General features: G+C 39.3%; 2 protein-coding genes across 7 annotated transcripts in view; both read left to right on the top strand.

Moving 5' to 3' along the window:
- Window positions 1-7,048: 7,048 nt before the first annotated feature.
- On the top strand, window positions 7,049-16,975 carry FAM200B (family with sequence similarity 200 member B). The gene is made up of 2 exons (XM_049108600.1): window positions 7,049-7,186; window positions 14,214-16,975. The coding sequence occupies exon 2, from the start codon at window positions 14,984-14,986 to the stop codon at window positions 16,958-16,960; it is 1,977 nt and encodes a 658-aa protein (XP_048964557.1). The 5' UTR covers window positions 7,049-7,186; window positions 14,214-14,983; the 3' UTR covers window positions 16,961-16,975.
- The window catches only part of BST1 (bone marrow stromal cell antigen 1), a 37,571-nt gene continuing 19,154 nt past the window's right edge, over window positions 7,075-25,491 (top strand). For 3 of the 6 annotated variants that reach the window (XM_035714132.2, XM_049108602.1, XM_049108603.1), the window contains exons 1-2: window positions 7,075-7,214; window positions 23,707-23,833. In XM_035714132.2, the coding sequence (XP_035570025.1) occupies window positions 7,150-7,214; window positions 23,707-23,833 (192 nt within the window). In that variant the 5' untranslated portion in view covers window positions 7,075-7,149. Of the gene's footprint in view, window positions 7,215-21,863; window positions 22,110-23,706; window positions 23,834-25,491 lie in introns of those variants that run through there. The other 3 variants (XM_049108601.1, XM_025436944.3, XM_049108604.1) reach the window with 3 other exon arrangements.

The raw sequence follows: 25,491 nt of genomic DNA, 5'->3' as shown, positions 1-25,491 counted from the left end.
AACAAGTGATACTCTGTATGTACTAATAAACCACTTGAAATGTATAAAATTAATACACTAAATCAGCTTCAACAATTTATCGACTCATGGCCCATCAGCTTTTTCACCTAAAACCTCATCCAAAATACCCCAAACTTGAGTGCCTTATTAGAAATGGCTTTTAAAAGACTCATTAGTTTGATCTGAATTATGCGGTCTTGAAAAGAATTTCTAATTTTTGGAGCAAAACCCATTTTCTATGTTTAAATATGCAGCTCTACTCTTACATTTGACAGTTTCAGGATCTGTACACTTGGACTGTTAAATAATTATATGTCATACATCATTTAAAACATAAATTTTAAACTACTACCAGATATAGAGATTACAAAAGCCTATTAAGACTACTTTGTGGTGCCTGGGTGGCTCAGTTGGGTTAGGCGTCAGACTTGATTTTGGCACAAGTCATGATCTCAGGGTAGTGAGATTGAGCCTCACGTTGGGCTCTGCGTGGTGTGGAGCCTGCTTGAGATTCTCTCCCCTTCTAACTATCCTTCTGCCTGCCCCTCATCGCCTCACACATACTCTAAAAACCAAAAAAAAAAACAAAAAAACAAAAAAACAAAAAAACAAACAAACAAAAAAACCCCACAACATGATGCTGGTCTAGTGTTGGACAAAACTTATAACTGAATAGAGACCAGAAAAAAGGACCACATTCCATGCAGACTTCTGATGACAAAGCTGCCACTGTTGACCAGCTGAGGAGAAAGAAAAGACTATTCAATAGGTCTGGGCCAATTGTTATTAATATGAGAAAAAATGATGTACTTCCCTCAAATTAAACATTAAAAAAAATTCCAGATAGGAGGATTCAAATGTAAAAGCACAACATTCAGAAAAAAAATAAAGAGGACAGGCCACCAAAGGATCTTACTTCCATTAAAATTAACTTCTAGGGACACCTGGGTGGCTCAGTTGGTTGAATATCTGCCTTTGGCTCAGGGTGTGATCCTGGTCCTGGGATTGAGTCCCACATTGGGTTCCCTACAGGGAGCCTGCTTCTCCTTCTGCCTATGTCTCTTCCTCTCTCTGTCTCTCATGAATAAATAAAATCTTTTTTAAAAAAGTTAACTTCTATCCATCAGTAACAAACACAGCACAACAGAAAAGTGGACAAAAATTTAAAGGCATTTTATTGATAAAGAAACAAGAAACCTATGAAGATATTCAACTCTTAGTTGTCAGGAAAATGCAATTAAAATGACAGTTTTCTTTTTTTCCCCTACCAGACTCGAAAAAGTAGTCTGACAATACCGGGTTTGGCCAAGAATGTAGAACAAGAATTCTCAGGACACTGCTAGTAGGACTGCAAATTAATCCCATTACTTTAAAAAATATATCAGGATTACTAATTAAGCTGAACATGTACATAATCCTACCATTTAACAATTCTAACTGTATTAATTTACTAGGGTTACCATAACAAAAATAGTATAGACTAGGTGGCTTAAACAAGAGAAATTTATTTTCTTGGTTTTAGAAGCTCTGAGTCCAAAGATCAAAGTGTCAGCAGGTTTGGGTTCACGAGGCCTCTTTTCTGGCAGTGCACACATCCAGTGTTTTCTCTGTATGTTCTAATTTCCTTTTCTTATAAAACACATCAGGGTTGATGAGGGCTACCTTTCAAAGGCCATATTTTAACTTAATTGCCTCTTTAAAGACCCGATCTCCACATACAGTCACATTCTGAGGCATTTACTGGGAGTAAGGGCTTCAACATATGAATTTTGGGGACACACAATTCAGTCTGTAATACTGCCTCTAGGCATTATTAGCCAGAGAAATGCTTCCACATGTTTGGGAATGCTGATAGAAGTTTAGTTCCTAATGGTACCCAAGAGACTGGATAAATCAAGTTCTTATACTTCTAAAACAAAATACTGTCTAGTAGTGAAAAGGAATGGACTACAGCTACATCCATAAATTTGGATTTTAGATTCTTAGAAACAGTACTACATGGAAAAAATAGTAATCAAAGTGTATATGTAATGTAACTCTATTATATTAAGGTGAAAAAAGGCAAAGATACAGTACATATTTTTGGGATACATCTAGGTAGCCTTAAAACTCTAATAAAGTAAACTCTAAAGAAAAGCTAGGTAATGGGTAACATTTAGGATAGTGTTTTCCTCTGGAAAGGAAGGGGAAATACATTTAGAGAAAGCCACAAGACCCTTAAAAAGTTATCTCAGCATTCCATTTCTCAACTTAGATAGTGGGTATATTCTTTTATGGCATAATAAAAAATGTATTTGATATTTATCCCTGGTTCAGAGCTCAAAAAGCCTCAGCAAGTCCTGAGTGATACGAATGCCTTGTTATTCTGAAATCCCTTTCAACTTTATGGTAATTTATAGCAATGAGGTGACTCAAGGTGGGGGTGAAAGGTCCCTAGATAACTTTAGGATGGAAACTAGTCACCTGAAAAGCCAATTAGGTGATTACAAGGATGGAATTTTCAGAGGAACTAGAGATTGAGTTCAAAGAAGTCAATGATTTAATCAAACATACCTACTCAGTGCAATCTCATAAAAAAATCCTGAAACAACTAAGCTCAAGCTTCCCAGGTTGATGAACACATCAATGTCCTGGGAAGGTGGGATACCCACACAGGTCATGGAAGCTCTGCACTCCCTGTCCCCCATACTTTGCCGTATGCATCTTTTCCATTTGGCTGTTTCAGCTGTATTCTTTACAACAAACTCTAATAGTAAGTACAGCACTTATTTGAATTCTGTCAATCATTCCTGGAATTTTCATACCTTGAGGGGGGTGTGTGGCAGTCACAGGAATCTCCAAAATTTGTAGTTAGTTAAGTATAAGTGCAAGTAATTTGGGGATACCTGAGACTTGTGGCTGGTGTCTGAAGTAGGGGCAATCTTGCGCGACTGAGCCCTTGGTTGACCTGTGGGTCCGCCCTAATTCTGGGTAAATTATAGCATACCCATTTGGTATCAATGGATGCTACTGAAATAATGTTATCTTTAAATGAGGTGTGTGTATGTATCACACACTCTCCACTCTCATTATATATTTAATAAGGAAAAGTTTACTACACACAAAACCAAACAAGAACTATGAAGTAGCAATATCTTTAACCATGGGGCAATCATTACCCATAGGTCTTAAGCCTTGAAAGAGCCAGGATTGCCTGTATCATCACATATGGAATTTTATCTTTTAGTCTAATTAAGACCTTCATCCATTTTATGCACAAAACATCATCAATCTGGCCTTTTTCCAGCATATTTCCCAAGAACTTATTTAGAATCTGGTGCACTAAACACTGAACTTCATTGCTATTTGCCTCAGTCCTGAAAAGAAAAAAAAAATTTAAATTATTCCCAGGTAGCATTATAATGACAACCATTTGTTTTCCCCCAAGTTCAGAATTCTACAATTTAATAACTGATGAGGAAGGTACAATTCATGCAAAAAAAAAAGAACAAAGCTAGAATGCAGTAATTTTGAACCCAAAAAATAATCTTTCTTTCCTGAGTGCTCATTTAAATATAATTACCTTAAACTGGTTCTTAAGTTTTTAAAATTAAAGCTAGCATTATAAAAATAAATAAATTAAACCTTTATAAACAATTATATAGTGAATTAGCTTGTCATAGTTTATTCTGCAGAAAAAAATGTATAAGGTGACTCATGTGACATGAATTTGTCTATGTATGTACACATACCATAAACTTATTTATCATCAAATATATTTTTTTAAATATTTTATTTGAGACACACACACACACACACACACACACACACACACAAGCAGATTGGGCAACACAAAGCCCACTATGGGGCTCCATCTCACAACCCTGAGATCATGAACTGAGCAGAGACATCAAGAGTCGGATGCTTAAATGACTGAGCCACCCAGGCACCCGTATTTATCATCATATATAAATTTAGACTTTTAGATGTCTTTTCTCTAAATTATAAAAGCTCTTAAAGTTTTCAACCCAGTAAATTTTTAAATGATACATACATTCACTGTAAATGTTAATACAAACTGACAAAATTATTCTAGAGTATGTTCAAAAGAAAGTAAAATAATATAACTTGAAATGTCACTGTCTTATCTTCCTTCTATTTGCCTAAATCAAGTAATAAACTGCAAATTCCATTTCCTGCTCAACTGCAGATTTCCTATTTACAGATTATCATAATGTTTTTAAGGTATGAACAAATGCTTCCTGTAAAAATGTTTTACTGATAATCAGAAATATAAAAACCAATCATCCACAAACTACACTGATAAGTCTTTATCTCTAGCACTGATCCAAGACTCTCCAAGATATATTAATATTTTCTTATCAAACTAAAATCTTTATTCCTTAACTTTTAGTTGTCCATCCAGCAGAAACAGATTAAGGAAAATAGACTCGAGTAATAATTTCTTGTGTCCCTATTTTTGAGTTACTTCTGTTATGGAGGAAGGCAGCATAAGATTTTGATTATAGGGACACCTGGGTAGCTCAGTGGTGGAGCATCTGCCTTCAGCTGAGGTTGGGATCCCAAGGTCCTAGGATTGAGTCTCACATTAGGCTCCTCAGAGATAGCCTGCTCCTCCCTCAGCCTATGTCTCTGAGTGTCTCTCATGAATAAATAAAACCCTAAAAAAAGATTTTGATTACAAAAGATTCTTTTGATTCTTCTACACATCCTTCAGTCTATTTAGAAAAATGTACCAAGATACATACACTTCAGTTTAAAAACAACAAGCACACTGGTGTCAATTCAACACTGCCTTTTATAATTTCCCTTTGATGTATTGTGTATCATTGCAACTCCTGTTCCCACACTGTTCAGGATTTTATGTACAAATTTTCCTATCAAAAACATTCCCCTAATTATATTTCAATGGTTCCCACACACCCTCAAAGAAAAAAAAAAAAAAAGAGCAAGGAAAAAAAAAAAACAATACCTCACATATTTGGCTGCTGGGAGGATAAAATGGACCACTCTATGAAGGGCAACTTTAATTACCACATTTACAAATATATTTTCTCTTTGACCCAGCAATTCTCTTCAATCTGACAATTAGTTACCCCTGCAAATGTAGGAAATACATATTCAATAAAACATGGTTCAGTTGGTAGAGCATGCCTCTTGATCTCAGGGTTGTGAGCCCTCAACACTGGGCACAGAGATTACTTAAAAAAACGTCGTTTGTAATATGTAAAGACTGGAAACAACACAAGTGTGTGCCTATAGTGCATTGACTGTAAAATGGGGTATGTCCACAAAATGGAATGTGTGACAACTTTAAAAAAAAAAAAAGAAAAAGAAAAAAGAAAAAGAAAGGGGTGCCTAGGTGGCTTATTCAGTTAAGTGTCTACCTTCTTCAGCTCAGGTCCTGAGTCAGGGGTCCTGGGATCCCTGCTTGGTGGGGAGTGTGCTTCTCTCTCTCCCTCTAATCTTCCTCGGACTCGTTCTCTCTCTCTCAGATAAATAAACAAAATCTTAAAGAAAAAAAAAAAAAGAATGAGATGTAACTAGACAATGATAAGGAGTATACAGAATATACTTTTTTTTTCTCCCAGAATATACTATTAAGTGAAAAAAGTGCAGAACAACATAGAAAACACTGAAGGAGGAATGAAGGGAAATAAGAACCTATACATATTCTCATTTGCTTGTATTTGCACAAAACCCTGAAGGATACACAAGAAACTAGTTAAAAATGGTTATTTGTAAAAGACTATGAGGGACTGTACTGGATGGGGATTAGGAAAGGAGCGAGTCTTCTCAGTGCATTTCTTCCTAGGTGGTTTGAGCATGTAAAATGTTTACTAATCAAAGAGGTTTAAAAATCTAGTGAAAAAAAATAGTTGTTCCTTTTTTTAGGGCAGCCCCGGTGGCTCAGCGGTTTAGCGCCGCCTTCCGCCCAGGGCGTGATCCTGGGGATCCAGGATCGAGTCCCACGTCGGGCTCCCTGCATGGAGCTTGCTTCTCCCTCTGCCTGTGTCTCTGCCTCTCTGTGTGTCTCTCATGAATAAATAAAATCTTAAAAAAAAAAAAAAATCTGTCATTGTGTAATCCTGCCAAATGAAAAAAATTAACTTGAGGAAAATAAATGCTTTTTTCTTTTCTTTTTCTATTTCTGGTAACGAAAGGCAGTAAGTTTATCAGGCTGAAGAATAGCTGGTTGGTGACAAAGATGCACTTATCCGTAATTGTGCTGATTGATTTTTGTCAATAAGAATTGTGTTTCGCTAAAATCATTACTGGGCAGAAATATAAACGTATATTTACGTATCTATTTTAAACTTAGTTAATGAAAAGCAGATTCATGTTAAAAATCAGTGAACTGTTAACCTTAAGAGACACAAGACTGTGATTATTAAATACAGTAGGAGTCTCTAAATAAGCCAGGTAAAACGTACTAAAATTCAAAATTCCCTACAATCCTCTTATAAAGACTGACAGGAAAAAAAAAAAAAAAAAAAAGACTGACAGGACAGGCGAGCGCTCGCGGGTCACTCCGGGGTCCGCGGCCGGAAGTCGCTGGGGTGGCGGGGGGCGACTTCGGGCAGGTCTCTTGACCTCTTCGAACCGGGTCGGGAAAGCTGAGAAGGTTGGAGTCCAGAGGGTCCCCGGAGGCCCCTGGGGAAGGCTGGCCCGGGGCGGGGGGGGCGGGGGGGAGTGGCGGCGGCCGAGGCCCGGGGCGGCGCGTACCGTGCGGTAGACGCGGTTCAGCGCCACCAGCAGCTTCGCTTGGTTGTACTGCGGCTGCCACGGCAGCCGCAATGCCTCCTTGGCCGACAGCAGCTTTTTCTCCGCCCCCATGGCGCCGGGACCCGGTCGGAGCGAGCCTCGTCTGCGCTGGGCTCCGGAACGGGACGTCCAGCCTCCAGAATCGCCTCAGGGAAGAGTCAGCCTGCAGCGGAGCGCGCAGAACGGCGTTACCGCCCGAGCGTTTAAATAACTCCCGCGGGAGAAGGCAATACCGCGAGAGTGTCGCGCGAGCTCTGTGACGAGAAAATGCGGCCCCGCTGTCCGGTTTTGCGCGTGCGCAGAAGGCCGAGCCGGCCCACTCCCGGCTGGAAGTGGGCTGTTTGTGGGGGCCGCGGTGAGGCCGGAAGTGGTGTTGCGTAGGGAATGGGGGGACGCACTGAACCGCCGCTCCACGGGCGAGGTGAGAGGCCTGCGGCGCTTGGCTGGAGGTGAGGAGGAGAAGGGCAGCCTGTGACGGGAGTGGACCAGAGGCTGCTAACGGGAGACATTCTGGGTTTGCTCAGGGGACGCAGTGAGGTCTCCCGGGGGAAGGGGGGCAGCAGTCCGGGATTTGGGGGGAGCTGTTGTAGGGTCGGCTGAGAGGGTCAGGGTGAAATTCTTAGAAGGCCTCGTTGGGCCCGAGAGGACAGGAGGGAACAGGAATCTGCTGGGAAGAGCGGAGCGTGCGAATACACCCGAAGGTGATAGGACACCTTGAAGGAAGTTCCTGCCCCTAAGGTCTAGTTGTGCATAAAGGGAAGCGAAAGAGAGTCCTGGAGACGGAAGGCGATTTGAGGTTACTGGTTGTGAGACAGTCTGCAGTGCCTTCAGGAGGGAATCACGCTTTATATATCCCTTTTAAAAAAAGTAGAACATTCTAGACAAAATACAGAAACAAAAGTAGGACTCATTGTGTACTCGCCACCTAACTGGAGAAATCAGTGACACAAGTTGTTTGATAATATGAATTGAAATCCTTTGTCGGCCCCACGCAATCTCATCCTGTTCCCTCTGGCCCAAGATCACCACTCTCCCAAGCACCTTTATGTTGTAATTTTAATTAGGTACACGGCACTGTTTTTGCATAATGTAATATCCTTTTGCAGTTAAGATTTGTCAGTGTGATGTAACTCTGGTTCATTCATTGTAACGGCCCAGCAGGTATTTCCTCATATTAATTTTCCACTATTTATTTATTTGTTTGTTTGTTTGTTTATTTATTTAGCTTTCTATGGCCGGTGCCTGATACATTTTAAGCACTTAACTGTTAAGTTGAATGGATGAATGCCGTTGCATTTGAGCTAAATCACTTCAAGAATAAATAGGATTTCAAAGGACTTAAAGAGTATTCCATTAAAACAGAATACTAGTCAGAAGCATAATCGTGGAAGTGCATGATGTATTTCAAGAACTTGGAAAGTCTTAGAGCTTAAAATGTAGAATTGCATGAAGATTTGTGATGAAGGAGACACCTAGAAAGATAAGGTTTAGATTTCGAGGATATTGTCCTGAGGAGAATGCACAACCTCAGGACCCTGAGAGGTTTTTGAATTAGGAGGAAACCAAATCAAAACTGTATTTTTTAAGAACACCTGATTGGTTCAGTTCTCATGTGGATAAGGTTTACTTATAAATAAATTAAATAAATAAATAAGCAAGCTGTATTTTTAGAAGATAATATAACACCATGGAGATAGGACTAGGAGGTAAGAGTTAGTGGCAGGGAATTAAAGACCACCTAGTACGCTTATAGCAATAATGATCATTGCATTAAGTAAGATAAGCATGCAAACTGCTTAAAATCCTGAAGCATTTTCCTAGACCGTTCATAGTACCACTTTCCTACACAACTATTTCATACCTTCTCTGTCAAACTTGCAGCAGCAGCATTTTTTCTCTCTCTCTTTTTAAAGATTTTATTTATTTATTTGACAGAGCACAAGCAGGGGGAGCAGCAGAGGGACAGGGAGAAGCAGGCTCCTCACTGAGCAGTTAGTCCAATGTGGGGGGCTCCATCCCAGGACCCTGGGATCATGACTTGAGCCAAAGACAGATGCTTAACCCACTGAGCCCCCCAGGTGCCCCAAACCTGTAATATTTTCTTACATGTCTCATTAAGCTGATATCTTGCATCCTATTTCAGTTAGAAAAAGACTAACCCAGCTGTCTGGCTGAGTCAAAAGAGCGGTGATCTCAGGGTGGAGCATGATCTCAGGGTGATGAGTTCAAGCCCCACATTGAGGGTAGAGATTACTTAATAAGAAAATACATAAACTTAAAAGAAAAAAAAAAGAAAGAAAGAAAGAAAAGGACTTCCCCATGCTTTCATTACTACATCTACCAGGTCTATACCCTAATACATTACCTCTACAATTACTGTAAGTGAATTATCTGATTTAGGAGAGGGAGTAGCTCTTGAAGACTACTTTTTGAATACAAGAGTCTGAAGCATTGCCAATTATAAACTCTCGAGGCTTGGGTTGAAATAGGAATAGTAAAAATATAAAAGACCAGAATGAGGGGATCCCTGGGTGGCTCAGTGGTTTGGCACCTGCCTTTGGCCCAGGGCGCAATCCTGGAGTCCCGGGATTGAGTCCCGCATTGGGCTCCCTGCATGGAGCCTGCTTCTCCCTTTGCCTGTGTCTCTGCCTCTCTCTCTCTCTATGTCTATCATGAATAAATAAATAAAATCTTTTTTTAAAAAAAAAAGACCAGAATGATTAAATGGCAGTTGTTTTTCTCTAAAAAAATAATTCATACCCTTAATAATATAAATGAGACATTAGTATTTTTATATGAGTTATTTTTAGGTAGATTTAGGTGTTAAGCTTTGTAAGCTAAATGTAAACATAGTTTACATTTCTGTTTTTATAGGACCATTCTTTCTACTACTTAAGTAGTTTATGGTGAATTAGGATAGCTTTGATTATCCTATTTTAGAGAATATGTTTTACTAGCCTTTGTCTTACATGTTGCTGAATTGTTCAAATATAGTTTATAACTTATTTTTCAAATAAAGTAATAGTAATAGTAAAAACACTAAAAAATAGCAAAAATAGTGTCATTCATTCTCTCATTTATTCTTTCAAATTTATTGACCTACCATATGACAAACACATTATAGGAATAGGTAGATAAGATTCATTAGTGCAAAACCAATAATCTGAAACCATATCACATGACTATATTAAATGTAACCTTCAAGTATGAGTAGTTGGTCATCTTAATTGAAATTCTGTCCTAAAGGATGGCTAAATGTATGTCCAGCTAATTAAAATGCATTATTGCTCAGAAATGTGGTTTATCTACAGCAAATAACCTCAATCGTGTATCTTAAGCATCACTGCATACATTTATTATGATCTTTTAAGTTTCGGCCAGACGGGATTTATCCCATCAGAACCCATCTGGGCTGTGGAATTACACTGATGTACTTACTCATCTTATGTGTATATGCTCTGATTTACATTGAGTTCTAATTAAGGATGTATCTCTTCAAATTAAAATTCCAAAACTTATGATTCAACCAAAAACTTCAGATTTGAACCTGTCCCCCAAAACTGCTGTGACTTCCCATTAAGGCACCTTTCAGAGACAAAAGGGAGGGCAAACAGAAGACTTTGGAGCATGTTTAGCTCTGTTTTTCTTAACATTATAAGGTAAATATATCTGGGGAGACACAGCATATTTTATCCTTAAAATTGTAGTGGTTTCAGGGGCATCTAGCTGGCTCAGTTGGTAGAGCATGTGACTCTTCACCTTGTGGTTGTAAGTTCAAGCCTCATATTGACTGTAGAGATTACTTAAAAATAAAATCTTAAAAAAAAAAAAAGGTCTAGTGGTTTGAGATATCTTGGAGGGAAAGAAGTATTAAAAACAAATGAGCATCCTTACTGGAACTTTTAACTATAAGAGCAAGAGAGTCAATAATTGTTCTCTTTTAGCTCTTAAGGGCAGCTATATATCTGAGTCTGATTGCTTCAAGGCTTCTGTGCATTTCCCTCCAACTCTTTTTATTCATTAAAAAGGAATCTAGATGCAGTTGTTTTTTTCAACAGTTTAGTTCTGGTTTAAAACATTGATGATGGGGACACCTGGGTGGCTCAGTGGTTGAGCGTCTGCCTTCGGCTCAGGGCATGATCCTGAGGTCCCTGGATCGAGTCCCACATCAGGCTCCGTGCGTGGAGCCTGCTTCTCCCTCTGCCTATGTCCCTGTGTCTTTCATGAATAAATAAATAAAATTAAAAAAAATAAAACATTGATGATGTACACCATGCTCTGACATCCAAGAGAAGTAAACTCTTTTTTTTTTTTTAATTTTTTTTTTAAATTTATTTATGATAGTCACAGAGAGAGAGAGAGAGAGAGAGAGAGAGAGAGAGGCAGAGACACAGGCAGAGGGAGAAGCAGGCTCCATGCACCGGGAGCCCGACGTGGGATTCGATTCCGGGTCTCCAGGATCACGCCCTGGGCCAAAGGCAGGCGCTAAACCGCTGCGCCACCCAGGGATCCCAAGAAGTAAACTCTTTAGTCCTACTACCTACCTTGGAAGATAGGACATAAGACATCCAAAAAAAAAAAAAAAAAACTTTGCCTTTTTCAGACCAATGTGAAATATTTGGAAGATACCATCTTTCAAAGAAACATCTAACCAAGATTAAGTCAAAGGCTTCTACCGGTCACTGAATTCTGTCCAAGATGCACATCTTTTTAAGTTAGGCAGGTACTGTATACAGTAGACTTCTAGCTCCTTAGGCTACTTATTAGCCATAGTTAAAGCACTTATAATAACTAGCCAAATTGATATACTAAGCGCCTCCTAAGGCAACCAACACCTAAAATTGCTACCACTCTAATAAGCCCCGACCTCTGTCCCCATTTGTAGGCCTTCCTGATGGCACTGACCCTTTGTATTACTATAAACAGTTAACTATGCCAAGACAGTACTAGCCTAGAGAAAAGGTGATGCATTTTGTGCTATTGCATATTACAATTCAACCCTACTCTTATAGCAACAGCTTTTTTCTCAGATGGCTTCTGCCAGCTTCCTGGCACCTTCCTGAAGCTGTGTTCCAACATTGTTCCGGGATGCTCATTGAAGCTTTCCCTCTCATAATGTTTCAGTCCTTAAATTTAAGATTTAACATTTATCCAATGCTTCACTGACCAAATAGAGATTTCTCTTGACTAGCTCTCCACATAACTGCTTTTCACTGAATTATGCTAAATCATGTGACCCATCTCACCAGCCACCTTTACCCCTGCCTATACCTTCAAATCTATACCCTTCACTTCTAATTTCATTGTTTTCTGACAGTTCATATTAGAGACACCAGCAGGGTAACTGAGTAGCATGCTAGGCCTTCATGACTCATGAGATCCTAGAGTAGTCCCTTTGGCATTATTTGAAATCAGCCAGTATGAATGAGTTAACAAACGTTGACACCATTGCCAAAAAAAAAAAAAAAAAAATCATTCAACAACTACACGATGTCTATAATGCATAATCTGTGTCCCCATTTTAGTATGCTCCAGCAAGAAAAAATACACAGCTTTTGATGGATCCTCCTTGAAAATGCACTGTATGTACAATCTAGCAATCAGATTCCTTATTATTTACCCAAAGGAGTTGAAAAGTTATGTTCACACAAAAACCAACTAATTTTTATAGCAGCTTTATTCATAATTGCCAAAATTTAGAAGCAACCAAGATGTTTTTATTAGTAGGTGAATGGATAAATAAACTTTTGTATCCAGACAATGGAAATATTACTCTGTACTGAAAAAAAATGAGCTATCAAGCCATGAAAAGACATGAAGGAACTTTAAATGCATATTACTAAGTAAAAGAAGTCAACCAAAACGTCTATGTACTGTATAATTTCAACTGTATTACATTAAAAAAAAAATCAGTGATTATCAGAGATTGGAAGGAGGTAGGGATAAATAGGCAGAACAAAGAAGATTTCTGGGGCCGTGAACACACTATAATCCCACAGTGATGGATACACGTCCTACATTTGTCAATTGTCAAATTACTGTTAATAGTAAAGTCCATGTAGATATAATTAATGAAATCCCACAGAAGAATATCACCAAGGCTATAGCCTCCCTCTGGGAACATCTTTTTGTCTCAAGGTTACCCTTCTGTGTGATGTCTCATTCAAAGCTGGCTTTATTATTAAAAGATTAGGCTCCCACATAAATACGGTGGCAACAGGCTGATGAACATTCATGGCGTTCAAACAATGTGCAGCACATTTTTAAGGGGTGCCTGGTATTCCTGACACCTGCACCTCGTGTAGTAGAGAGGAATGAGTGAGGGAGGGTAAGCAGGCCAATCAGGTTTAGAACTGGCATTTTTATTAATTTTAACAAGCCATAGGGCATAAGGGCTGCCCCCCAGGGGCCAGGTACCTGGACCTGGGATAATTAGGGGCAAAGGGAATATTGCCAGAAGAGCCGGAAACCAAGAGTCAGATGCTCAACAACTGAGCCACCCTGGCAGCCCAAAACATTGACTTTCTAATAAACACTACAGTAAACATAAGGCCTTGCCCTCCCTCTCCCAGAAAGATGAAACAACTTGATGGAAGGGTGTGTAAAGAAGTGCTGTGTTATGGTGCTAAGACCCACATACACTAAGATCAAAGAAAGCAGTGCATTAAGTACAGGTTTCCCTTCCAAAGTAGAGCATTCCTATGAAATCTCTCTGAAAGTTCCTATTATGCCTCTTTGCTTTTACCGAAGACATTAGTATGGTAACAGCTTTATTTGTAAAAGTGAAAATCCTCTTTGGATTTCTTTCAGTTAGCAAAAATAGGTATTAATGTAGGTCTGTCCTAAAAGTGAAATGGTATAACACGAACTTTTAGAAAGTGGGGGATACCTGTATTTCTAAGATGGACATAACCAAACTGAGCTAAGAGGAAGTATATAATGGCAAATGAACTATCTTCCTTCATGCTTGCTGTATTCCGCTTTGTAAGTAGACTTTGTAACTCCTGATGCTGACTTCCAGGTTTTACTGACATTCTTTTTTCTTTTTCTTTTTTTTTTTTTAAGATTTTATTTTTTTGAGAGAGTGCGTGTGAACGTGTGCAGGGGAGGGGCAAGGGGAGAGGGAGAAGCAGACTCCCGCTGAGCAGGGAACCTGATGCAGGGCTTGATCCCAGGACCCTGGAATCGTGACCTGAGCCAAAGGCAGATTCTTAACCAACTGAGCCACCCAGGTGCCCCTTGACATTATTTTTTCTATTTACCAGTCATGGTTTAGGTGATTTGCCTTACAGAAATAATCCTTAGCTGATACAGCATAGTGATGAAAAGAGCTTCAGGCTTTTTGCTTCAGCACTCATGATCTTGGATGTCATGAGGGTTGCCATAGCTGGCAGTAATATTCTCTGCATTGTAAAGCATTAATGTCATATCTCTGCTCTTATTCCCAGGTCAAAGATGCAGTCCAAGAAAGTTCTAAAAATATATCATCAGGTCCAACCTGGTAGTTGACCTAGCTATGGAAAGCCTCCTTGAATCCTCACTGGGTCAGACCATACTGGCATTCTTAAAAACTCTTCCTATCAAAAAGTATCAAGAGTGAAAATATAAGATATATACCTACCACTTCAAGGAAGTTCCTGTACCAGCCAACAGTCTAGCACATTAGCTTGCTGCTTTGATCATCAAGCTGACATACTCAAGCTCAGCACAGCAGAGGAAAATATGTCTGTATCAATATTTTTCACATTCTGTACGTGGCTCATTAGTAGGTCATGAAATCAGTTTTATGAGTCACAGTGAAAAAAATTTTAAAACAAAATAAAATATAAAGTATCAAGTGAATCCTCTGTCAGAATTGTGCTCCACAGAATCCTCTGTGGAATATTGAGGTCAATTTCAATATGTGAAAAGATAGTTAATGGAGGGCATATAATGAATAGAACGTATACTGGCTAAGAAACGGGTTTTCAGTCCTTTGTCCACTTGTGTCTTCTTCAGTTTTCATAAGAATAAAGTTGGTGAGCAGTCTAGTTTTTTGTTACCATGACTTGCAATTAGATGTGAAGTCTGAAATGTTCAACTGAGATGCGTTTTGTAAACTGCATTTTTTTGAGAGATGTTATCTAGGATATATGTATTTATTATTATTATTATTATTATTATTATTATTATTATTTTGGTTAGTGGCAGTTAAAACATTTTAATCAATTACTTTAAAATGGATCATAACTTTTTTAAAAGAAAGAGGAAAAGTGAAGTGAAATATGCAGAAGCATGTTCAAGTTCAACTGCTGGACCTGGAAATGTGAATAGTGACAATATTGAGAAAAATATTGACTCTAATTTGCAAACTTCAACTTCGTTTGAGCCACATTTCAAAAAGAAAAAAGTAAGTGCAAGACGTTATAATGAAGATTATTTAAAATATGGTTTTATCAAATGTGAAAAACCCTTTGAAAATGACAGACCTCAGTGTGTTATTTGTAATAATATTCTTGCAAATGAAAGCTTAAAACCTTCAAAATTAAAAAGACACTTAGAAACTCAGCATTCTGAACTTATTGATAAGCCTCTTGAATATTTTCAAAGAAAGAAAAAAGATGTAAAGTTGTCAACACAATTTCTTGGTGGTTCTACCACCATTAGTGAGAAAGCCTTATTATCATCATACTTGGTTGCATATCGAGTAGCAAAAGAGAAAATGGCTCACACAGCTGCTGAAAAAATAATTCTTCCGGCATGTTTGGATATGGTACGTACAATTTTTGATGACAAATCAGCTGATAAATTAAAAACTATATCTAGTGATAATATAGTATCTCTTCGCATTTGTACTATTGCGGAACATTTAGAAACCATGCTTCTTGCTCGGTTGCAGTCTGGTATAGATTTTGCAATCCAACTTGATGAAAGCAGTGATGTGGGAAGCTGCCCAACACTCTTAGTGTATGTCAGATATGCGTGGCAAGATGATTTTATGGAGGATTTTTTGTGTTGTTTAAATATAGCCTCACACCTAAGTGGATTAGATATTTTTACAGAATTAGAAAAATGCATTGTTGGTCAATATAAATTAAACTGGAAAAACTGCAAAGGAATTACAAGTGACGGAGCAGCAAGCCTAACAGGAAAACATAGCAGAGTAATTAAAAAATTGCTGGAAGTTACTAATAATGGTGCTGTATGGAATCATTGTTTTATACATCGTGAAGCTTTAGCATCTAGAGAAATCCCACAGAATCTCATGGAAGTATTGAAAAATGCAGTGAAAGTTGTTAACTTTATTAAAGGAAGCACACTAAATAACCAGCTTCTTGAAACATTTTGTTCAGAGATTGGAACTAATCATACCCACTTACTATATCATACCAAAGTTCGTTGGTTGTCTCATGGGAAAATACTAAGCAGGGTTTATGAACTCAGGAATGAGATTCACATTTTTCTTATTGAAAAAAAATCTCATTTGGCAAGTATTTTTGAAGATGATACTTGGGTAATGAAATTGGCATATTTAACTGATATTTTTGGCATTCTTAATGAACTGAGTTTAAAACTACAGGGGAAAAATAGTGATATATTCCAACATGTCGAACGTATTCAGGGATTTCGAAAGACATTATTGTTATGGCAAGCGAGGCTTAAAAGCAACTGTCCTAGCTACTACATGTTTCCAAGATTTTTGCAACATATCGAAGAGAATATTATTAGTGAAAACATTTTGAAAGAAATAAAATTAGAGATATTGTTGCATCTCACTTCTCTGTCTCAAACTTTTAACCATTTCTTTCCAGAAGAGAAATTTGAAACATTAAGAGAAAATTGCTGGGTAAAAGATCCATTTGCTTTTCGAAACCCAGAATCAGTAATTGAATTAAACTTGGTGCCTGAAGAAGAGAGTGAATTATTGCAGCTTAGTTCTTCATATACATTGAAGAGTGATTATGAAACACTAAGTTTATCAGCATTTTGGATTAAGGTAAAGGAAGACTTTCCTCTGCTAAGTAGAAAGAGTGTCCCACTATTATTGCCATTCACAACAACTAGTTTGTGTGAGCTAGGGTTTTCAGTCTTAACCCAGTTAAAAGCAAAGGAAAGAAATGGATTGAATGGTGCAGCAGATATGCGGGTAGCATTGTCCTCCTGTGTTCCAGACTGGAATGAACTTATGAACAGACAAGCACACCCATCACATTAAATAAATCTTACCTGATTTTTGTTTTTGTGTTTCTTATTTTGTGGTATTTTTCTGTGTTGTATTTAGATGTTAACATAGCATTGTATGTGATAACTTTATTTAAATACTAATAGAATCATAATGTAACTTTACATTCCTGAACGAAAACTTAGTGAACTGTTAAAAGAGTTCAGGAACTGTTCTAGAGATACTTGGGATACAAAATGAAGAAAGCAAAGATCATTCTATAGTGGAACTTATGTTCTGTGGGGGAGAGAGAGACAATGAGTAAGGCTTGTGATATCTTAAAGATAAGTGCTATGGAAAGAATAATAAGAAAGGTCAGGGAACTATTTGGGGACAAAATCATGAAGGACTCTAGTCCATTATAGGGCTTCTGGGTTTTTGTCAGTGAAATGGAGAGCAATTGAAGGATTATTTTGAGGAAAAAGATGATCTGAATTAAGTTTTAAAAGACATTCCAGGGTCACCTGGGTGGCTCAGTTGATGAAGCATCTGTCATTTGTTCAGGTCATGATCCCAGGGTCCTGGAATTGAGCCCTACATTGAGCTCCCTGTTCAGCTGGGGGTCAGCTGCTCCCTCTTCCTCTGTTCCTCCTATCCACTTATCTCCTCTCAAATAAATAAAGACTCACTTCAGAGGTGCCTGGCTGGCCCAGTCAGTGAAGCATCTAAACTCTTGACCTCAGGGTCATGAGTTTGAACCCCTTGTTAGGTGAAGAGGTTACTGAAATAAATGACACACACTGCCCAGTATTTTGAGAATATATTGGATTAAATGTTACTTCCCTAAAGGATTTTACTAACCACCATAGCTTTTGTTCCATTATTCCCTTTATTTCTTTTCTTTGTAGTATATCATTGTCAATCTGCCACCTTAGAATGAATGCTCCAGAAGAGTTCATGTCCATTTTGTATGATAACATAGTGGGCGTTCAGTATACATTTGATTAAAAAAACAATGGTCTCTAACATCTGAACTTGAGGTCATACTATCAGGAATAATTATTAAATATGTGGCAAAGCCTTTTTTGCATTTGAAAATCTGGTTTTGTCAGATAACCTCTATAAGCATCCAAAAATGACACTGATTGATAATGGATTCCTCACATCCAACTTCTTTTATGTATTAGCTGACTCCAGTGAGTGATGTTTCTTTGGGCAAGGGCTTTCTCTAAAATCAAAAAAGTTAAGCAATTCCTTTCCATCACCTACCACACTAAGCATTATTGTAATACTGATTTTTCATATTTTGTATTCTGTTAAAGGTACTTCTTTTCCCCCCCAGCGCTTTTTTTGTTGTTTTGTGCTTGAAATAAAGTATTGGAAGACAATCCTCCATGAACATCTCACTTGTCTGCTCTCTGTGGATCTGAATAAAGGTATTTGCATCCAAGTTAAGAATGGTTAAGGGAGACAGTTTAGGGTCATGAAGCTAGAGACACCCCAGGGAAGTAAAGATAAAGCCTTCTTCCCCTCTTCAGAGATGTTTACTCGCACAGCAGCAGAGTAATGGATAATGTCCCTGGAGGGGAGGATGGGAAAATAATACCAGCGACCCCATAAAACCCTAGAGTCTTCTTTGGAGTGACCTGCTGCATGATGCAGAGACTCAATCCCAGAACCCCAGGATCATGACCTGAGCTAAAGGCAGACAGGATGAACACTAGGTGTTATATGTTGGCAAATCGAACTCCAATAAAAAAAATATAAAAATAAAGGAAGATGCTTAATTGACTGAGCCACCCAAGTCCCCTATTTATTTTTTTAAGACAAACTTTTTAATAATGTCCAGGATTATTGAAGGCTCTTAATGTTCAAGAAAACAACATCCAGATTAGAGCTGAGTTCAAGGTCTTTGAGATGTGACTCTAGCTTTCCTGTTGTTTCAATCTGCACTCTGTTTACCAGTCAAACTAATTTATTTTTCCAGGAGAACCCCATGCTTTCCCATTATTTTGTCTTTGCTCAGGCAATTGGTACTATCTAAAATCCATTTCCGCCAACTTTCTGTATATTTCAGCATCCTATGCCTTCTGCTAGAACTTCCTATAAGGAGAATAATAAAATACCTGTTTTTTTTACATGTAGCTGCTTTCACTCAGTATATATACTTTTAGATGCTTACATGTATCAGTAGTTCATGCCTTTGTATTGCTGAGTGGTTTTCCATTGTATGACTAGACTGCAGTTTGTTTATTCTTTTCTTGTTGGACATTTACAATTGTTTAGGGGCAATTATGGATTAAGTTCAATGAATATTTCATGTATAAGTCTTGGGTAGACATGTTTTCATCTTTTTCTTAGTAAATACCCTGTAATGAACATATCTTCGGTGAGGTATCTTGGTCAACTGTTTTGTCCATTTTTTTTAAATTTTTAAATATTTTATTTATTCATGAGATACACAGAGAGGGAGAGAGAGGCAGAGGGATAAGCAGGCTCCCTGCAGGGAGCCTGACGTGGGATCCCCGGTCTCCAGGATCATGCCCTGGGCCAAAGGCAGGGACTAAACTGCTGAGCCACCCAGGGATCCTCTGTTTTGTCCATTTTAAAATTAGTTGCTTTTCTTCTATAAGCTTTTTTTTTTTTTTTTTTTTAAGATTTATTTATTTAAGAAAGAGAGCACGAGCAGGGGCTAAGGGGAGAGATAGAGGGAGAAGGAGGAGCAGACTCCCCACTAAGCACAGAGCCCTAAGCAGGGCTTGACTCCAGGACCCTGAGATCATGATCTGAGCCCAATGCCTATGCTTAACTAGGCCACCCAAGCTCCCCTAGATGCAAGGTTTAAATCAGTAATCAGCATTCATATTGTGACCTGTGAATATTATTCATGGCTGAGCTTACAATATTCTATGATTGTTTCCTGTCTTGTAAACTTCTTGCTTATCCCAGAGGTAATACTCGTCTCCCCCACCTATTTGTGTGCTTACCCCTCTCTTATTTGTGTGCTTGGTATTCTATTCAGTTTCCATTCATTTCAGTAACAGCTGTAGGAAGGATGTTTCCAAGAAATGAAAGAAAGAAAAAGTAAGGAGGGAGGGAGGGAAGAAAGAAAGAGAAAGAGGGAGAAGAAAAACACTTAGAAAGAGAAACAAACCAACTAAAATACAAGCTGATGCTTTTGAATGCATTGGGGAATTCACATGTGTTGCAAAGAATTTGACCATAATCATAAGTGTGCATATAATAACGCACATGAACAAATAAGACTGGGTAGGGGTGAAGAATGGGAGGAGAGGGATAAGGGAGATTAGTTATTACCTCTAGGGTAAGCAAGAAGTTTACAAGAAAGGAAACATAATCATAGAATAATACAAGCTCGGGCATGAATAATATTCACAGACTATAATAGTGTAAATGTTGATTACTGATTTAAAGCTTGAGATAAAACACTCAGGATGATGAAAGACACAAAAGGATTCCTTTTGAGGATGTGTGGTGTTAAAGATAAAATTTTCTTTTTCGTCCTAGGAAGTCAAAGAGTAGAATCCAAGATGGAAACAACCAGAAACAGCATATAGGCATGTTAGTTAGAAATGTGGAAGTAAATATAAAAACACTATTGAAATAATTAAAAATGCTTATTTCTGGAAAGTGGGCCGAGTCAGGGAGGGCTGGACAGGAGAATGTGGGGTTTGGTTATAAACTTTAAAAAAGAGAGAAAAAGACTCACATAAAATGTTATAGAACCACCCCCCCTTCCCCACCAGCTGCTCATGTTTACGAAATGCCTGCCATAGGGCCCTTAGCTCACAGCTATCATTACTGTAAGAATTGAGGATTAGAGACCCCAGAATTCCAAGTGCAAGTCCAGCAATCCTGGCTTTCCGAACTGACTGTCTCTCTAGGATTTTGCATCTATCTGGAAGGGAGATTATGTCCTCTGACAAGTTACTTAGCTTCCCTGAGTTTCCTCATTTGTAAAATGGGGATAATCCTAACTGGGAGGATGTTATGAAAAGTAATTGAAAACTGCTTGTGGAGTACTTGGCACATAATAGCAGCTCAATAAATACTAGTTTCTGTGGTTATTACTTCCTGAAAACAAAACCCATTCATCTTTGGAGGAAAAGAGAGCATTTGTCAAAGGTGTCAGAGTGTGGGGCCAGGAAAATCTTTCTTTTGATGATTAAACTTTCCTCACCTGTTCTGCAACTTTGCTTCTGTGGGAGCTCCTTCCTTCTGGACTCTGGCCAATATTAGCCAAGGGCCGTATTTTTGTTTGTTTGTCAAACTGGTGGTTGCCAGGTGGAGGTGAATGGGGGATGGGTAAAGTAAGTGAAGAGGAAAGATACATAAAAAATTATAAAATAAGTCACAGGGATGAGAAGTACAGCATGGAGAATATATAATAATATAACCTATGGTGACAGATGGTGACGTGTGGTGAGCATTGAGTAATATGTAGAGTTGTCGAATCACCATGTTGTACATCTGAAACTAGTATGACACTGTATGTTCATTATTCTTCAATTAAAACGAAAACAAAAAAACCTCATGGTGCATGGGCCAGTCGCTTCTTAAAGCAAGCGACTGTTGATCTCAGGCTTGAGTTGGAGCCCCACCTTGGTACACCCAAGTAATCTCTAGAGATTACCTAAATAAAGTCTTGCCATAAATAAATAAATAAATAAGAACCAAGAGCAAGAGTCTTGTCCCCATTGAAGCCCCAAGTCCTTGGTACACCCAAGTAATCGCTAGAGACTACCTAAATAAAGTCTTACCATAAATAAATAAATAAATAAATAAATAAATAAATAAATAAATAAATGAATGAATAAATAAATAAATAAATAACCAAGAGCAAGAGTCCTGTCCCCATTGAAGCCCCAAGTCAGTCTTGGAACTGAAGCAGCTAGTAGAGGCAGAAAGCCACAGGGGGGTGTTGGAGTGCCTGAGAGCCTCGCAGCTGAAGGAAGTCACCCTAGGGCGGGCTGAGAAGTGAGTCAGAAGGCCGGGAGCTGGAGGGACAGTCGCCGGCGATGGCAGCCCTGGGGCTCGCGTCTTCGCTACCGCTGCTGCTGCTGCTGGTGATCGCGGGCGCTGGGGGCGCCCGATGGCGCGGGGAGGGCACCACCCGGCACCTGCAGAGCATCATCCTGGGCCGCTGCGCGGAGCACGTCGCCCTGCTGAACCCGGAGCAGGGGTGAGCGTGGCGGGGGTAGCGGGGAGGTCTAGAGGTGAGGAGGGTGAGTGGTGCGGGGAGTGGAGGGTTTTGACCAGAGAGATGTGCGCGGGACTGTGTGCACAGGAGTTCTGAAGGTCCGGGGAGCCAAGCGCAGAGGATGCGAAGAGGGGAAGTCTAGGGGTGGAGTGTGAGCCTGCGTGCGGGAGTGCCTAAGCGAAGGAGGCTCTGGGCTGTCTGTCTAGAGGCGAGGGGATTAGGTTGAGGGGAGTTTGGGTGACAGCCAGCACATGCTTAGCCAGAACGGTCGGACCCAGGAAGATGGCCTTCAGCTGGAAATTCGTGAATCCAGGGACTTGGGGAATTCAAATTTCAGATCCTCTAACCTAGAGGACTTTATGAGTTTGAGTGTCTCTTGCCAGCACAATCCTTCCTACTCATATTTTTGTTCCTTCTTTGGATCTACTTTTTCTGTTTTCATAATGTCTTTTTCTTGTGCCAGTTTTTTTTTTTTTCTGACTCAGACCAAAAAAAAAAAAAAAAAAAAAAAAGCAAAGAATAAAATTATCCCTGCCTAACACAAGAAATAAAAAGTTACAAATGCCTTGGGAAATGTTTTTGGAAAGCTGGGATGGACTAGAAGTTAGTGTCACCTAACACAAAGGGTGACAGCATGGGATGCGTCAGCCAATAGATCAACTCAAATCTTTTGGCTTAAGCAAATGGTTTTTATTACTTCCAGCAAGTAAGGAGACAGGGAGATAGTTCTCAAAGCACTGTCTCCCGTAACACAAACTTCAGGCTTGTTTTATGCTCCCAGCCAGCAACATCTGAGGCTGTTATTCCCTACAAATAGGAAGCCGGTCTCAGGAACTTCCTAAAACCTTTGTAATCTTTTGAGAAGGGCATTCAAGGGGTTTGCTTGACTGGATAATTTCCCAAGAACATCTGCTGCTCTCTTGAGTAACTTTGGGCGTTTCCCAGGAAGGGGGCAGTTCCAAAGGATTGTGAAACTGACAAACAAAATAGGTGCTGGAGAAGGAGACAGCTTATCTGTTCTCTGTGGTCCCCAACTTTACCTAGTTGCCTTTATCTTCTCACTTCATCCCTAATGCCAGCAGGAGGCGAAACAGCTTTTCTCAACACTCGGTGCTCATTCCTGGTTTTACAAGGTCTAGTCCACCACCTGCCTGACCACACCAGGTCCCAGGGAGCAATGGACCTTAAGTCTGAATAGAGAGGCACCTGAAATTGGAAGCCTGCGTGGTTTATTGGAATTGTCATCCTCCAGCCAAGTGCCTTTTCTGCTCATGTCTGGGAGCCCGGGACAAGACTTTATTCCTTAGCTCTGAAATATGTAATACTTTCTGAGAGCCACTTTCACTGGCAGGTTTCTAAATCCATCATCTCGGTTTTCTTCTCCTCTCCTGAATTGGGGTTAAGGCCTCAGCCATGACAATTTGCTGTCTTTTTTGTGCCTAGTTCACAGATGATAAATGGTAAAATTACTCATAAAGCTGTTGGATGGAGTACTTAGAGAGAAATGGCAATACTTCACAACACATCATGATGTTTTTTTTTTTCTTTTCTTTTCTTTTTAACTCGTACTGCTGCACAGGGAAAAGAACTGCACGGCTATCTGGGAAGCCTTTAAAGTGGTGTTGGATAAGGATCCCTGTTCCGTATTCCCCTCAGACTATGACCTTTTTATTAGCCTCTCCAGACATTCCATTCCCACAGACAAGGTAAAACATTAATCTCTGTCTCTATAGAGATAGATGGTACATGGGCCAGGTGTCTACGACCCTGGGAGACCCTGTTTCAGTATTGCCAAAAAGTCAAGCAGTAAACTTGAACTCTGATGGGGAGGTATCTTTATCTTGAGGGTCAATCCTGGGTCTGCTGCCTGTCTAGGCAGAAGGAAGTCTCCTAAGTCAACAAGTCTGCAGGAATCACTACTTTAGGACCTTGCCACACCTTTTCCTGGGGCTCTGCCGTTAGCCAACTCTGAATAACTTGTGTCCTAACTTGCCCCAATGGCCGAACTTTTGAGTGACTCAGAAGACCCTGAATTAACCTCACTATCTTCCCAGAAGGCCAGTCCCTCCTTTTAAGGGACCTTAAGATTCTATCTATTCAGTACCAGTTTCTTTCTTTTTTCTTTTTCTTTTTTTTAAAGATTTTATTTATTTGTTCATGAGAGACACAGAGAGGCAGAGACAGAGGCAGAAGGAGAAGCAGGCTTGCTGTGGGGAGCCTGATGTGGGACTCGATCTGGGAACTCTGGGATCACGACCTGAGCCAAAGGCAGATGTTCAACTACTGAGCCACCCAGGCTCCCCCATAGTACCCGTTTCTTTAAGAAAACCACATGTTGGGGACACCTGGATGGCTCAGTGGTTGAGTGTCTTCCTTTAGCTCAGATTGTGATCCCAGGGTCCTGGGATCCAGTCCCACATCAGGCTCCCTACAGGGAGCCTGCTTCTCCCTCTGCCTCTGTCTCTGCCTCTCTCATGAATAAATAAATAAAAAATCTTGAAAAAACAAACACATGTCTGTGTTCTGAGTTCTAATAAAATGAAAATAAATGAGAAAATCTACATAAAATGCTTGCATAGAACAATACCTTGAGTTAAAACAAATAGCTTTTGTTTTCTGTTTCTTTGATGACATAATTCTCAACCTGATTTTTCATTGTAAAATCAGGTAACATTGATGTTTATGAATGAACAAATCTTAACAGCATTTTAAAATTTTTGTAAATGGAGCTGGAAGGTTCAGAGATATAACAGGTTAAAAATAATGATTTTTAAGAATATGTTGAATTTTGAACCTTATTGCCTCCCTGCCAGTAAAAACAGGAACCTTAAATTGTGTTCCCTTCTTTAGCAGATTTATTTTTTAAGATTTTATTTATTTATTTGACAGAAAGAGAGAGCACAAGCAGGAGGAGTGGTAGGCAGAGGGAGAGGGAGAAGCAGGTTCCCTGCTGAGCAAGGATCCAGTACTCTGGGATCATGACCTGAGCCAAAGACACACTTAACTTACTGAGCTACCCGGGTGCCCCTCTTCTTTCATAGATTTTGGTGTGAGTTGCTGAACTCAGTAAATAGTTATTGAGCTCCTTTCATGTATTGGGCCTTGTGCTAAGGTTTGAGGATGCTTACAACAGGGAACAAAATAACCCCTGCCCTCAGGCATAGAACAGTTGGACTACTAAGGGTTTGATGAGATCATTAGAGGGATATTGTTATTTGTATTACCATTGTGGGAATACACTGTAGCTTTATAGCAGAAACTGTAAAATACAATATAAAAGTAGCATATTTCTGAAGTGCTTTTTGTGGTGATATATCATCCTGAACACAGCTGTGGAAGAAGAGAAAGGGCTTTGCTCCCCATT

The sequence above is a fragment of the Canis lupus genome, chromosome 3, assembly GCF_003254725.2.
Source record: "Canis lupus dingo isolate Sandy chromosome 3, ASM325472v2, whole genome shotgun sequence".
Classification (NCBI taxonomy): Eukaryota; Metazoa; Chordata; class Mammalia; order Carnivora; family Canidae; genus Canis; species Canis lupus.
Note: the sequence above shows the minus strand (reverse complement) of the source record. Positions and strands in the feature narration are given on the sequence as shown.

Bases quoted from the DNA above. Each gene is read 5' to 3' on its own strand.
- FAM200B (XM_049108600.1), top strand. From the start codon at position 14,984: ATGGATCATAACTTTTTTAAAAGAAAGAGGAAAAGTGAAGTGAAATAT.